Here is a 17,267-nt window from a genome sequence, read left to right on the forward strand (position 1 = left end):
GCCCAGTTAACTGCCTTTTTTATGTATGCTGTTGTGCAAGACCCGTGTTACGTGACTTCAAACTTGACACCTCATTGGCTGCTTCTGACTCAGGATCGATTGCTTCTGTCTTAAATTACCGCATTTCGAAGCAGCAAATTTTTAGACACTGAATTTTTTTACACTTAATTTTTTCACACTGAATTTTTATACCGTGAATTTTTATACACTTAATTATTTTACACAAAAATGTTTCACACTGAATTTTTATACACCTAATTATTTTACACAAAATTTTTTACACACTGAATTTTTTTAGTGGGAATTTTTATATGCTAATTTTTTTTAAACACAAAATGTATTTTCATTGAAATTGTCAGCATCATTTGATGTAAAAAAATCTGTGTAAAAAAATCAATGTAAAAAAAATCAGTGTGTAAAAATTCGGTGCTAAAAAATTCAGTGTCAAAAAATTTGCTGCTTCAAAAAGCAAGACTAATTTCCGGTAAATTAAGACAGAAGCAATCGATAATGTCTCAGAACCAGCCAAAGAGGTGTCAAGTTTGAAGTCACGTGACACGGGTCTTACGTGACACGGGTCTTACGAAACAGCACTGTCAGTACGTGACTTCAAACTTGATACCTCAGTGGCTGGTTCAGAGACATTATCGATTGCTTCTGTCTTAATTTACCGGAAGTGAGTCTTGCATTTCGAAGCAGCAAATTTTTACACAAGTAATTATTTTACACTGAATTATTATACACTTCATTATTTTACACTGAATTTTTTACACACTGAATTTTTTTAGACTGTATTTTTATACAGTGAATTTTTATACACCTAATTATTTTTACACTGAATTTTTACACACTGAATTTTTTTACACTGAATTTTTATACAGTGTATTTTTATACACTTAATGATATTACACTGAATTTTTTACATTGAATTTTTATACAGTGACTTTATACACTTAATTTTACACATAATTTTTTACACACTGAATTTTTTTACACTGAATTTTTATACACTTAATTATTTTTACACTGAATTTTTTACACACTGAATTTTTATACAGTGAATTTGTATACACTTAATTATTTTACACTGAATTTTTTCACACTGCATTTTGCTAGTCTGAATTTTTACACACTGAATTTTAAAACACGGAATTCATCTTCAATGAAATTGTCAGCATAATATGATGTAAAAAAAAAAATTAAGTTTGCAAAATTCAAACTTAAAAAATGTCTTTACATAAATTCAGTGTAAAAAAAAAAGCTTTTGTTGTAGACACAAATTAACCTCCATTACTGCATTCCTCTCATACAAGCAGAGACAAGGCAGAAAGTCAAAAGATGTCTTAATGTATTTATATTTTCATTTATTTTATTTTATACAAGACATATTTTTTATTTATTTAAAATATTATGCTTATTTTCTTACCAATATATATTTACTTTTTAATTTATTTATTTGTATTTTTTAAAGCTTATTTCCCCTCTATACAACTCTTCTTTTACAAATACAATCCTACCATCCCATTTTCCCCCCTATTGATTCTCTGGATGTTGATTTATTTGTGATCGCAGAATCTCATTTGCTCCATAAAAAAATAAAAATCTCACAGTCATGTGCGCCCCCCCCCTTCCACCTCGCGACCCGATTCCTGCACAGCCGCGTTATATTTGATCCAATGTATTGATCGTGCGAAAAGGGCTGAGCAGACTGTGTGGTTAGCAGCATGAAGCCATAAAATGTCCTTTTATTTACACTATGTTATTGACTTCACTCTCGCACTGCTGCTGTTTCATTTTGACCGTGTTGACGCTGAAGATGAGCGCACATGTTGGATTCACGCGTCCTATGGACAAAAGTGTTGGGACACCGACAGGAAGTGAAGTTGATGTTTCTCTGTCTCCAGATAGAGGAGGAGAATGCGGCCCTTCTCGCCGCTCTCACCGACAGCCTTGACGGCATGGTGGATGCCGAAGTGGGCGGGCTCTCCGTCTTCCCCGCCCTGGGGGAGGAGCCAGGGCAGGACGAGGACGACAAAGACCGACTTTCTCTGAGCGCCGACGACTTCGGGCGTTCTCCGCGGGCCGAGATGGACAGCCCTTCTCTCGTAAGAGCGCTTCCTGTACTTACCCTCTCTACTTCCTGTTTAGCAAGGGTGTCTTTGTATTCTATTCTCTTTTTTAAACACGCTAAAGCCACTCCAGTCTTGGTCAAAACATAAAGGGCTTAATATATTCCGATAACTATTATTGTATATTTTTTTTCCAGTGTGGCCCTTATCCTCCATAATGTTCCCTATTTAATTTTATTTCTAGAAAATGGCCCCCGGGCTGCACTGTGGACACCCTTGCTATATTGGCAGCCATGTTTCCTTTCCCTTCCCTCTGATGTAACATTTCAAACAAGTGTGTTCTCTTACAAAAGGACCCTAGTGGACACATTTTTGCGTCAAAAATTATTTTTTGCACAGGTTGAATTTTTTGTAAATTTGTATATATATATATATATATGTCTTAATTAGATTATCCAAAAAATAGTGCTCGATACCGTGGTAGAGCGTAATCTCCTGAGGATTGAGGAAAACCCCTCATGAAACAGGCCTGTAGAGATGAAATAGTCTTGTGATTTTTTCCCACACATACATACTGTATATATATATATATTTTTTTTTTTTGTCCTGTCCAGCTTCTCAGGCAAATCCTACAGTTGATGTAGATGCTCATATCGGCTGTTCAGATTCACTTTACAAAAGAGAAGTGTAGGATACTTCTCTTGTTGCCTTATTTGTATTTGACTTTATTAAATGTATTTATATTATCATTTGATGCAGCCGGGCCGGAGCAGGAGTGGATAGAAAGAGGAAAAAAGGAAGACAGAGGGGGGAATTGTGGGGACAAGAGGGGGATTAGACAGAGAGACAAAAACAGCAAACACAACAATAACAACAACAACAATAGAGCAACATCAGCAAATACGATATATACAAATATGATGGTAAAAGTGATAGCAAAGAAGCAAGTAGCGAAATAAATAATAATACAGAAATGACAATGAGCATTATTACACTACAAATGGAGCAATACAAATACCAATAGATATAGCGCAGGTTTCATTTTTAATACCGCTTAGGTGCCCATGTGTACCTAATGAAGTGGGGTGTGAGCGACTGCTAATGTTGACATTCTTCTTACTCATCCTTGCAAATCCAAGAAAAGACAACCGAGAGTTAGTAACCTTTGCAATCATGCTGAATGTGGTTGAGGGAAGCAAAATTGTGCAGAAAATGGTCCTATCTAGCAGGTTTGGAAACACAGCGGGAGCTCTGTCTCTCTCACACACACACACACACACACACACACACACACACACACACACACACACACACACACACACACACACACGCACACACAAACACACTGCAAAAAGTCAGTGTTAAAAAAAAAGAAAAACAACTACAAAAATGAGGGGTATTTTATTTGAACTAAGCAAAATTATCTGCCAACAGAACAAGAAAATTTGACTTGTCAAGACTTTCCAAAACAAGTCAAATTAACTAACCTCAATGAACCCAAAAATACCTTAAAATAAGTATATTCTCACTAATAACTGCACTTTTCTTGGTAGAAAAAAAAGAGACCTTTTTGCTCAATATGTTGAAAAATATTCTTAGATTAAGTAAATGCTAGTGCCATTATGTTGACATAATGATATGCGCTCGGCATTACATTTCTTGAAACCAGCAAACTTATACTAAAAACTGATTTATTGTTCTTAATGGAAAAGCAACAAGGCAACCGCTTGTTACTCTCGGGGTCTCCTAGCCGCTCAGGCAAATCATATTGTCTAAAAATGCATTTTCCCATCGATAACATGACATCATCGCGCCAAGTGCGTGCTCTTTCAGTCAAATAGTGCGCATATATACAGCCCGGCCAAACATTTTTTTAATTGTAATTTTGAGGAATTTATCTGAATGTGCATGAACTATTTCTGTTCAAAATTGTTTGAAATGTTAAATGTTTAAATATTAACTGTCAGTTTACTGTACTGTGCCAACTGCACAGTACTATAGGAGTACATATTTTCTATTGTTTCATTGAAAATAAAACAGCAAGGTCCATTTGGCTGTCATCTGTTTTAATTATGAGACACAATTGTGTCAAAATCATGATATTTTTTTTCATGCTTGAAATAAGAAATTATTACTATAAAAAAGTAGTTTTAAACTTGTGAGTGTTGATGACACAGCTTTGCAACAGTTGATATTCTAGTTTCAAGCATGTTTTACTCAATATAAAATCTCAGCAACAAGCTGTAATATCTTACTGAGATCATTTAGGACCAAAACCCTTAAAACAAGTAAAACACTCTAACATAAAATCTGCTTAGTGAGAAGAATTATCTTATCAGACAGAAAATAAGCAACTATCACCCTTATTTGAGATATTTAATCTTACTTAGATTTCAGTTTTTGCAGTGCACACATACACTCTCGTATTTGTTACCTTCTTGACACCTCCGAGTCCAGTCCATAGTGGATCTAACATAATAGTGTGAGAGTCCAGTCCATAGTGGATCTAACATAATAGTGTGAGAGTCCAGTCCATAGTGGATCTAACATAATAGTGTGAGAGTCCAGTCCATAGTGGATCTAACATAATAGTGTGAGAGTCCAGTCCATAGTGGATCTAACATAATAGTGAGAGTCCAGTCCATAGTGGATCTAACATAATAGTGAGAGTCCAGTCCATAGTGGATCTAACACAATAGTGTGAGAGTCCAGTCCATAGTGGATCTAACATAATAGTGAGAGTCCAGTCCATAGTGGATCTAACACAATAGTGTGAGAGTCCAGTCCATAGTGGATCTAACATAATGGTGAGAGTCCAGTCCATAGTGGATCTGACATTATAGTGTGAGAGTCCAGTCCATAGTGGATCTAACATAATAGTGTGAGAGTCCAGTCCATAGTGCATCTAGCATTATAGTGTGAGAGTCCAGTCCATAGTGGATCTAACATAATAGTGTGAGAGTCCAGTCCATAGTGGATCTAACATAATAGTGTGAGAGTCCAGTCCATAGTGGATCTAACATAATAGTGTGAGAGTCCAGTCCATAGTGGATCTAACATAATAGTGTGAGAGTCCAGTCCATAGTGGATCTAACATAATAGTGTGAGAGTCCAGTCCATAGTGGATCTAACATAATAGTGTGAGAGTCCAGTCCATAGTGGATCTAACATAATAGTGTGAGAGTCCAGTCCATAGTGGATCTAACATAATAGTGTGAGAGTCCAGTTCATAGTGGATCTAACATAATAGTGTGAGAGTCCAGTCCATAGTGGATCTAACATAATAGTGTGAGAGTCCAGTCCATAGTGGATCTAACATAATAGTGTGAGAGTCCAGTCCATAGTGGATCTAACATAATAGTGTGAGAGTCCAGTCCATAGTGGATCTAACATAATAGTGTGAGAGTCCAGTCCATAGTGGATCTAACATAATAGTGTGAGAGTCCAGTCCATAGTGGATCTAACATTATAGTGTGAGAGTCCAGTCCATAGTGGATCTAACATAATAGTGTGAGAGTCCAGTCCATAGTGGATCTAACATAATAGTGTGAGAGTCCAGTCCATAGTGGATCTAACATAATAGTGTGAGAGTCCAGTCCATAGTGGATCTAACATTATAGTGTGAGAGTCCAGTCCATAGTGGATCTAACATAATAGTGTGAGAGTCCAGTCCATAGTGGGGCCAGAAGGGAATCATCTTGATTGGAGACAAGTCAGCAGCACAGAGACGACCCCAACTAATGCACAGATGAGTGGTCCACCCCGGGTCCTGACTTTGAACAGCTAGCGCATTCATCTGTGGTCACCTTTTAACCTCTTCAAACAGGAGAGGGGGGCAGAGCAGAAAAGAGACGGCAGATCAACTGATCTAAAAGGGGGGGTCTATTTAAAGGCTAGTGTATACAAATGAGTTTTACGATGGGACTTAAATGCTTCTACTTTTTAGTTAGTTCAACCATTTTGCTTTAAAATGTGAAAGAGCAGTGAATGAATTCATATACTTAAAATCAAATCCATTCTGGACGTTGTATTTTTTGTCCGTATGGATGTGAAATGGTCTTAAATTATTTTCAAGCTGGTGTTAAAAAAAGTATTTAAAAGTCTTAAATTTGACCCTGCTCTCCGTACCGGCTGTCAAAAGCCGCACAGTTCCTGTTTTCACAATAAAAGTGCTGCTCCATCCACAGCTTGCAGTGCAATATAGCTAATATAGACTCTTACATCATGTGTTACTTTCATTATAACACTTCTATAAGGCTTTTAATTATTTGCGCCTCCTGACAGATTAATTTTTTTGTATTCTCGGTCCAACACGGCTCTTTGAACATTTGGGGTTGCCGACGCCTGGCTTAGTCTGCCTGCGCCCCGTTCTGATGACGGATCACAGAGTGTGGTTTTGGCAGACGCCACTGCTCTCTGCTGCGATAGAACAACAAACGGTAAACACAACATGATTGCCTTTAAGTCGGATGGACGTCTGCGCATTAAACGATCGGCGCGACTAAGTGTGCTCACTCAGATGGTTACGATCAGGCTATCGACTCATCCGACTACATTTCATGAGCTAAAAGCCGCGGACTTACCTCCCCCGAGGAGCTGATGTTGTCATCAGTATTGGAGTTTTTGGGGTATATGCACGAGTATGCACTAGTGCAATGATGATTTGGTGATCAAAACCGCAGAGTCCGAGCACGTGGTCAAGTTTACCTTAGTTCTCTACCCCCTCTTTGACTTTTCACACTTAATTGTGGCATGCCTCAGAGCCCCCCACCCCCATGTCTCCCCTGGCTGTGACCCTTCTGTTATTCCCCGAAGCAGACTTCCAGGAATTCAACTTGTTTGTCTCTCCTCACCGTCTCCTTCCCCTGCACCAGAAAATACATCACCTTCATAGATACAACTATCAGAGCCTTGGCTTCCCCAAGATAACACAGCCAGAGAGAAAGCCTGTCGACAAAGATGCTCTTTGTTCCCAATGGCCGGTGCGTTTTCAAGGTGCTCGCGGGAATGTCAATTACGCGAATCGCTGATGGAAGTTCCTCAGGAAAGATTGAAGCTGACTGACTGATAGTGACGACAGCTCGGCCGTTTTTAATGAGCTCGTCAAGCCGTGCACAAAATAACAAATGAGGCTATCGAGGGGCTGCATTCTACAGACACTTGCTGCGTCTCAAAACAAAATAGTTTTAAGAGCCCTACGGCGGTGCGACCTCAACTTAAAGGGGAACTGCATTTTTCGGGGAATTTTGCCTTTCGTTCACAATCCTTAAGAGAGACAAGAAAACGAAAGTTTTGATTTGTTTGCATTCTAACATGTTTAGGGATGATGTTTGATAAGAAATTATCGAGTTTGAGCCTATTATCGAATCCTCTTATCGAACCGATTCCTTTTCGATTCTTTTATCGAGTCCAGATAGGTTGTTGTATATGGGGAAAAAAACACAATATTTGGTTTAACAAAAGCTCACTCTTATTATATAAGAAAAAATAAAATCTAATAAATAAATAAATATTGACTGTTACCCCCTAAAAATAAAATAAAATAAATAAATATTGACTAGGGATGTCCGATAATGGCTTTTTGCCAATATCCGATATTCCGATATTGTCCAACTCTTTAATTACCGATACCGATATCAACCGATACCGATATCAACCGATATATGCAGTCGTGGAATTAACACATTATTATGCCTAATTTGGACAACCAGGTATGGTGAAGATAAGGTACTTTTTTTTAAAAATAATAAAATAAGATAACTAAATTAAAAACATTTTCTTGAATAAAAAAGAAAGTAAAACAATATAAAAACAGTTACATAGAAACTAGTAATTAATGAAAATGAGTAAAATTAACTGTTAAAGGTTAGTACTATTAGTGGAGCAGCAGCACGCACAATCATGTGTGCTTACGGACTGTATCCCTTGCAGACTGTATTGATATATATTGATATATAATGTAGGAACCAGAATATTGATAACAGAAAGAAATGGGGGGAGGGAGTTTTTTTGGGTTGGTGCACTAATTGTAAGTGTATCTTGTGTTTTTATGTTGATTTAATAAATAAAAAATAAATTTAAAAAACGATACAGATAATAAAAAACTCGATACCGATAATTTCCGATATTACATTTTAACGCATTTATCGGCCGATAATATCGGACATTCCTAATATTGACTGTTGCTACCCAAAGTATATTATGTGGGATTTTTCAGAGAAACAAATATATACAGTAACACAAAAACAAGCTGTCTCTGTGATCACAATAGGTGTATAATAATAATATAATAGTGTTAAATAAAATCAGTCCCTTGGGCACAAAACAGAAAATAATACAGCTCTCCAAAAAGTGCACTTCTGCTGCTATTTGACATAACTGTTTGTTATGATGTTTTGACATTTTTGCACTTTATTTATTTATTGAAAGAACATTCTATGAAGAGAAAAGTTCTTTGCAAATGTGGTTACAATGCTAAAAAATGAAAAGTTAAAGCTAAAAAAAGAAATACACTTTATTGAGTTAAAATCTTTCTTTATAGGGGGAAAGATGTGATGCTATGAGCTAGGGAAAATAACAACTACACTACCCAGCATGCAACGGGAGTGACGGGCATGCCCCGAAAAGTGTTGCATGTCGCCACCCGGCAGCTAAGAATGAGGTTATGAGCACGCTGTGAAAGTAAACGTCAAGAACTCAGCCAACACGCCTCGTCTGCATTATTTATAATTAGACAGACAACACATGTACAGTGTGACTTTGTTTTGTTTACAAGGAAAGAAAAACAAAAGTTAAAAAAGGGAGATCATGTCATATATGTTGTATATATATGTACAGTATGTGCTGCGGTTGTTTTAGGAAGGTTGCGACAGCTGCCGTAAAGGAGGTGCGTTGCTAGCCTGGTTGCTATGTTTCCGGTTGGTCGTAAAAGTGTTCGTCATGTGTTTGTAGTCTGCTCAAATCTCTCAGTAAAGTTATTCATTGGATTATACCTTTTGTTTTGAACTTTATTACACCTTAGAGCGCTTTTTCCGGTCCATTGTTTTTCCTGCTTTCCCTATCTGCGCCTAATGACTGAGCTACGTGACGTCATTTCTTGTAATGTCACACGGGGCATTTCTGGTCGGGACGGGATTCCAGGGATTCGAATAAAGAACCAACTTTTTTTCTTTACTATAGTGGTCTCGATAACGGGTACCGGTTCTCAAAAAGGGATTCGAGTCCGAGGACTCGGTTCTTTTCTTATCGAACAACCGGGAAAACCGGTTTCGAGTATCATCCCTAAACATGTTACAATCGCAGGGTTCGTACTGGTGCTTAAAAACCTTGAAAATGCTTGGATTTTAATGTTGTGTTTTCAAGGTTTGAAAAATGCTTGTAAACGATTGGAAATGTTCATCATATTTCTCGGCAGTCTGACTCAATAGGCTAATTATAAAATGGGAAAAAAATGAAATACCGTATTTTTCAGAGTATAAGTCGCTCCGGAGTATAAGTCGCACCGGCCGAAAATGCATAATAAAGAAGGGAAAAAACATATATAAGTCGCACTGGAGTATAAGTCGCATTTTTGGGGGAAATGTATTTGATAAAAGCCAACACCAAGAATAGACATTTGAAAGGCAATTTAAAATAAATAAAGAATAGTGAACAACAGGCTGAATAAGTGTACGTTATATGAGGCATAAATAACCAACTGAGAACGTGCCTGGTATGTTAACGTAACATATTATGGTAAGAGTCATTCAAATAACTATAACATATAGAACATGCTATACGTTTACCAAACAATCTGTCACTCCTAATCGCTAAATCCCATGAAATCTTATACGTCTAGTCTCTTACGTGAATGAGCTAAATAATATGATTTGATATTTTACGGTAATGTGTTAATAATTTCACACATAAGTCGCTCCTGAGTATAAGTCGCACGCCCGGCCAAACTATGAAAAAAACTGCGACTTATAGTCGGAAAAATACGGTAAGTTTCTGTGGAGGGGGGCGTGGCCTGCGGGCCTGCAGCGTGTGCCAGGACCGGCCTCGAAGTCACCGCCGCGAGCCCGCTCGCCCATACTTGCCAACCTTGAGACCTCCAATATAGGGAGGTGGGGGGGGGCCCTTGGTCGGGGGTGGGGGGGCGTGGTTGGGGCGGGGGCGTGGTTAGGGGCGTGGTTAAGAGGAGAGTATATTTACAGCTAGAATTCACCAACTCAAGTATTTCATATATATATATATATATATATATATATATATATATATATATATATATATATATATATATATATATATATATATATATATACTTGACTTTCAGTGAATTCTAGCTATATATATATATATATTTATTTTATTATATATATAAATAAAATAAATACTTGAATTTTAGTGTTCATTTATTTACACATATACACACACACACACACACACACACACACACACACAACACTCATCTACTCATTGTTGTACTTGAAAGTACAATTCCTTGTTAAGGGTTGAATTGTCCATCGTCTTTCTATTCTCTGTCACTATTTTTCTAACCATGCTGAACACCCTCTCTGATGATGCATTGCTGTGTGGCACAAAAGTGCTTTCATCAAATGCACGAGAGTGTGGAATCTTCCATCTCTCCCTAGCATGGCCCAAAACCGGTCAATCCTTGCTTCCTGGGGAAGATCTTCCCTGGCAAGCACTTGGTACTCCAGTACTTGTACCCGGAGGCTGGTCAGGTCCAATCGCAGCTGCGGCAGACTTTTTTTTGGGGGGGGGGCGTGGCCTCCAGCTCCGGCTGAATACCGGGAGTTTGTCGGGAGAAAATCTCTGTCGGGAGAGGCGCTGAATATCGGGATTCTCCCGCTAAAAACGGGAGGGTTGGCAAGTATGCGCTCGCCAGAGCCGTCAGGGGGTCGGCCTCTTCCGCCTCAGGTGGTCCGGCCATGTTGGGCGCCAAATTGTGGAAGCTCTCTTCCAGTGGGTCCTCCTGACCACCAAGCATTTCTTGGCGAGCCCATTTCATTGTTTACAAGACCGTTTTTATTCTTCAGAAGAAGTCTTTGGTGCTTTTCAGCAGTCGTCTTTTGGTCGATGTTCGTTGTGCTCTCGCTCTCCCCCAGCTCCAACAACGTCTCTCCTCCCGGTTGCTGCTTATACAGAGCGACAGGGGATTATATAACAAGGCCCAGGTGGGCCATCTACGCACCTGTCGCTGACTTCGAGGCTGGTCCTGGCACACCCCGCTTCGCTGCAGGCCCGCAGGCCACACCCCCCTCCCCAGTTTCCTTAAAAATGAAAGTTACATGCTTGATCTGTTGGCTTTGCACGAGCCCTTACATTAGGTTGTGTCGCCCCCAAGAAGACAGTGGTGCATCGGTCCATTATGCCGGTCGTTTTAATGAACATTGGATGGAAAATGACAAGTACAAACTTTGGATAAAACGTGGACCAAATCCATGTGTAGCCTGCTGCAAAGTGTGCAAAAAGGAAATCCAGCTTTTCGCAATGGGAGAGTCGGCTCTCTCGAGTCATGTGAACCTATCCATCTAACCGGAAAATACAATACTTTATAAAACGAGTATAGTTTTTAGTAGTACATGCACGTTTTGTTTTTTAATACAATATTTGTTTTATCTAAAAGTTTGTTTTCGTATTAAAAGGCATGTTACATGTTAAAATTGTGCATTTAAAAAAATATATACACTACCGTTCAAAAGTTTGGGGTGACATTGAAATGTCCTTATTTTTGAAGGAAAAGCACTGTACTTTTCAATGAAGATAACTTTAAACTAGTCTTAACTTTAAAGAAATACACTATACATTGCTAATGTGGTAAATGACTATTCTAGCTGCAAATGTCTGGTTTTTGGTGCAATATCTACATAGATGTATAGAGGCCCATTTCCAGCAACTATCACTCCAGTGTTCTAATGGTACAATGTGTTTGCTCATTGGCTCAGAAGGCTAATTGATGATTAGAAAACCCTTGTGCAATCATGTTCACACATCTGAAAACAGTTTAGCTCGTTACACAAGCTACAAAACTGACCTTCCTTTGAGCAGATTGAGTTTCTGGAGCATCACATTTGTGGGGTCAATTAAATGTTCAAAATGGCCAGAAAAAAGAGAACTTTCATCTGAAACTCGACAGTCTATTCTTGTTCTTAGAAATGAAGGCTATTCCACAAAATTGTTTGGGTGACCCCAAACTTTTGAACGGTAGTGTATTTGAATTTATTTCAATTGGAGACGTTGATTTAAGTTAATTAAGAGCTCCATCACAGAACCAATAAGTAACTTGTAAGTTGAGATACTTATATGTATTCTCAATGTCTTGGAGTACAAAATGTTTAGCAGAGAACCTTTAAGTGTTAAAAATGTGTGCAAATAATTGTTGGTCCTTCAGTAGGTAGCATACAGGGCGCTGCACACACATAATGTAGGTAAACGTGTATACAGGGTGCTAAATGTCATGGTGGTATTTTCTAGTCCAAAACGATGAGTCAGCAATTACGAAAGACGCCATCTTTGACCCAATGTTGCAAAAACAAAGGAGCCCGTCGCATGTGACCGCCCGGCCCTTGCTTGACTTTAATGAAGCCCCCCGTCCGTCCGTCAGTCGATAAGCGGGCTGGTTCATCATTAATCCGTCCTTGTCCACTCAGGAGACCCCTAAGGTCAACGTCAGCACACGTCTGCCTGCTGAGAGAGAAAATAGGAAGCGAAAGAAGAAATGATTAAACAAGTCCATAAAGTCACTGCACTCATGCTTGAAGTCCTCAAGCTTGGAATGTTCTTAAAGTCCTTCATTGGTCATGGGGACGTCAATGAAACAAGCAAACATTCATAAAACTGCAGAAGCTATAGTTTAATTTTTTTTTAATTAACCTGAAAAGTTTATTAATTGAACAGGAAAACAATATTTAACTAAAACAGTTTGGGGAAATATGTTTATTGCAATTAGGGCAAGATCAGATTTACTATAGCTCCCTCTGCTGGTATGAGTCAGAACTGCAGATGAACTAATGAACACATTCTTGTGTGTTTCTAATTATGTGCATGTCGTTTGTTAGAAATGAGCTTGAATAGATTGGTAATTACCGCAATTATCCAGGGACAAATAAATGCACTAAGTAAATAAATGCTGATGAATATTCAAACCAATTTAGCCGTGAAATGCGTCGACTTTTATTGCCTTTTAAAGTCATGGATTTGATTGTGAGCCGTAGGGCTGGCACAGATAGAAGACACATCTGAGCAGACAGGAAGTATTGTATAGATATTTATATTTTGTTTGCATGAGCGTTTAAAAATAATTTCACCTGTTTCAAACTTTCCATAAAATTGATACGTTCCTCAAAAGCCGCTATTTTTTAAAAAGTTTTACCGTGCATTGGTCATGTGACGGTCAGGGTTTGTTGTCGTGTCCGTCATCCTTTCAGTTTGTTCACCCAGCCGTGCGTTTGTGGCCTCATTAGTGCGTCCTCGTTTGTCTTTCTCTTGTGTTCTAACCCAGGGCTTCTCAAACGTACCACCCGAGAAAACACTTGATGACCGAACGTTAAAATACAGTAGCGTAGTAGGCCTAAATATTCATCAAAAACAAGGCAGAGGTTTAATTTATCAAGTATATTTTATATTGTTGGCCACTGTAACATTACCGCGTTTTCCAGACTTTATAGCGCTCCGGTATATAAGCCACACCCACCACATTTTTTTTGGCTGCGAAATGAGTTATTACCACAGAAAGATTTTGTAAATCGGTAGGTTGTAAGTTCAAACCCCGGCCGAGTCATACCAAAGACTCCAAAGATGGCACCCATTACCTCCCTGCTTGGCACTCAACATCAAGGGTTGGAATTGGGGGTTAAATCACCAAAATGATTCCCGAGCGCGGCCAGCGCTGCTGCTCACTGCTCCCCTCACATGGGTCAAATGCAGAGAGTAATTTCACCACACCTAGTGTGTGTGTGACTATCAGCGGTACTTTCACTTTAACTTTAAATCTATATTTAAATACCTTAATTATTTCCAAACGGTGTCTGTAACACGGCAGTAAAACGGCTGATCAAACCAAACAGAAGTCATCGTCATGGACCCACTAGCTACGGAAGCTAGCTCTCCAATCAGCTAAACAGACTCAGTAACTCCACGGTGACGTCTCGAGGAATTTACCGAGGAATTTGTGAAACTGAAACAATACAAAAACAAAGCCGTTGTAATATAATAATACTAACACAGACACTCGTAAACGTGTTAGCATATTAGCTAATGCTAACGACGCTAGCTTCATTACGATAGCGCGTGCACATATGCATGAAAACACTCCTACAGACATCACACATGGGACGGTTTTAGTTATATTGTAAATCTTACAAACGTTGCTCGGCGTGATGAATGAAGAATCCATACGAGTAGAAACGCTATGGACGGCTAGAAGACGGAATGGCCCTTCTATTCCCGGTTGTAAGCTTTAAAAAAAAAAAAAAAAGAGGACTGAATCAATACAAAAAGGATGCCATTGTAAGTTAATAATACTAACACAGACACCTGTAAACATGTTAGTATATTAGCAGCTAATGCTAACGACGCTAGCTCGATTACACGTACAAATATGCATGAAAACCCTCCTATAGACATCACACTTGGGGCGGTTTAGTAAGTATAAACAGTTTTAGTTACAGTATATTGTAAGACTTACACACGTTACTTGGAGTGATGAAGAATCCGTACGGGTAGAAACGTTATGGATGGCGAGAAGAAGGAACATGGTAAATAGTAAATGGGTTATACTTGTATAGCGCTTTTCTACCTTCAAGGTACTCAAAGCGCTTTGACACTATTTCCACATTCACACACACATTCACACACTGATGGCGGGAGAAGGTGGGGATCGAACCAGGATCCCTCAGGTTGCTGACACGGCCACTCTCGTGCCCCGTCACATCACTTCTACTTCCATTTGACTCTCCCAACCAGTGCCACGTCGTCCCCCGTCACATCACTTCTACTTCCATTTGAAAGCCAACAAATGGAAGTGTAGTGAGCAAACGCCCCCAGAAGATGGCGGCATAGCATAAACAATAACAAACCTTTTTACGGTCTTTGCTTGGTTTTCTTGGAGAAAAAAATCCACAAATTAGCTGCACTGTTTTATAAGCCGCAGGGTTCAAAGCGTAGGACAAGCGTAGCGGCTTATAGTCCGGTAATTTACAGTACACAGTGTTTAAATATTGAATTAGATGATTATTAGATGGAGCACAGTTTGAGAATCAGTGGTGTGACTCACCTCCCTGCCATCCCCGTGTTTTCTTCCGTGTGACCCGTGGGTCTGCACATGCACCCCCTCATCCCCCTCCTCCTATTGGTCCGTGTGCGGCGGGCACAAGGCCTCCATTGAGTGCCGTGGAGGAAGTCAGACGCTGTTTGAGTGGACCAGATGCGGACCTTCAGGCTCCTCAATGGGCCTACTAAAAGACGCATCATCACAGGCGCGGCCAAGTTGGCTCGCCCACAAAAGAGGCGAGGGAGCCCCATTAGCATCCCCATCAGTCATCTGACCCAGAAACTACTTTGTGATTTTGCTCTCTCGGCTACTAATCTTCTACTAATTAGACAGTGCGCACTAATACACAGGATATCCCTAATATGGGCATGCAGGTTTATACAAATCCCGTTTCCATATAAGTTGGGAAATTGTGTTAGATGTAAATATAAACGGAATACAATGATTTGCAATTCATTTTCAACCCATATTCAGTTGAATATGCTACAAAGACAACATATTTGAGGTTCTAAATGATAAATATTTTTATTTTTGTGCAAATAATCATTAACTTTAGAATTTGATGCCAGCAACACATGACAAAGAAGTTGGGAAAGGTGGCAATAAATACTGATAAAGTTGAGGAATGCTCATCAAACACTTATTTGGAACATCCCACAGGTGAACAGGCAAATTGGGAACAGGTGGGTGCCATGATTGGGTATAAAAGCAGATTCCATGAAATGCTCAGTCATTCACAAACAAGGACGGGGTGAGGGTCACCACTTTGTCAACAAATGCGTGAGCAAATTGTTGAACAGTTTAGGAAAAACCTTTCTCAAGCAGCTATTGCAAGGAATTTAGGGATTTCACCATCTGCGCTCCGTAATATCATCAAAGGGTTCAGAGAATCTGGAGAAATCACTGCACGTAAGCAGCTAAGCCTGTGACCTTCGATCCCTCGGGCTGTACTGCATCAACAAGCGACATCAGTGTGTAAAGGATATCACCACATGGGCTCAGGAACACTTCAGAAACCCACTGTCAGTAACTACAGTTGGCCGCTACATCTGTAAGTGCAAATTAAAACTCTCCTATGCAAGGCGAAAACCGTTTATCAACAACACCCAGAAACGCCGTCGGCTTCGCTGGGCCTGAGCTCATCTAAGATGGACTGATACAAAGTGGAAAAGTGTTCTGTGGTCTGACGAGTCCACATTTCAAATTGTTTTTGGAAACTGTGGACGTCGTGTCTTCCGGACCAAAGAGGAAAAGAACCATCCGGATTGTTATAGGCGCAAAGTGTAAAAGCCAGCATGTGTGATGGTATGGGGGTGTATTAGTGCCCAAGACATGGGTAACTTACACATCTGTGAAGGCTCCATTAATGCTGAAAGGTACATACAGGTTTTGGAGCAACATATGTTGCCATCCAAGCAACGTTACCATGGACGCCCCTGCTTATTTCAGCAAGACAATGCCAAGCCATGTGTTACATCAATGTGGCTTCATAGTAAAAGAGTGCGGGTACTAGACTGGCCTGCCTGTAGTCCAGACCTGTCTCCCATTGAAAATGTGTGGCGCACTATGAAGCCTAAAATACCACAACTGTTGAACAACTTAAGCTGTACATCAAGCAAGAATTGGAAAGAATTCCACCTGAGAAGCTTCAAAAATGTGTCTCCTCAGTTCCCAAACGTTTACTGAGTGTTGTTAAAAGGAAAGGCCATGTAACACAGTGGTGAACATGCCCTTTCCCAACTACTTTGGCACGTGTTGCAGCCGTGAAATTCTAAGTTAATTATTATTTGCAAAAAAAAGATAAAGTTTATGAGTTTCAACATCAAATATCTTGTCTTTGTAGTGCATTCAATTGAATATGGGTCGAAAAGGATTTGCAAATCATTGTATTCCGTTTATGTTTACATCTAACAGTTTCCCAA

General features: G+C 39.4%; 1 protein-coding gene across 2 annotated transcripts in view; it reads left to right on the plus strand.

Annotated features, from left to right (window-relative positions):
- Positions 1–17,267, plus strand: part of ppargc1b (peroxisome proliferator-activated receptor gamma, coactivator 1 beta) — a 259,628-nt gene that overhangs the window by 211,729 nt on the left and 30,632 nt on the right. For both annotated transcript variants that reach the window (XM_062039673.1, XM_062039672.1), the window contains exon 3: positions 1,905–2,105. In XM_062039673.1, coding sequence (XP_061895657.1) covers positions 1,959–2,105 — 147 coding nt within the window. In that variant the 5' untranslated portion in view covers positions 1,905–1,958. The remainder of the gene's footprint in view (positions 1–1,904; positions 2,106–17,267) is intronic.

The sequence above is a fragment of the Entelurus aequoreus genome, linkage group LG28 (assembly GCF_033978785.1).
Source record: "Entelurus aequoreus isolate RoL-2023_Sb linkage group LG28, RoL_Eaeq_v1.1, whole genome shotgun sequence".
NCBI lineage: Eukaryota > Metazoa > Chordata > Actinopteri > Syngnathiformes > Syngnathidae > Entelurus > Entelurus aequoreus.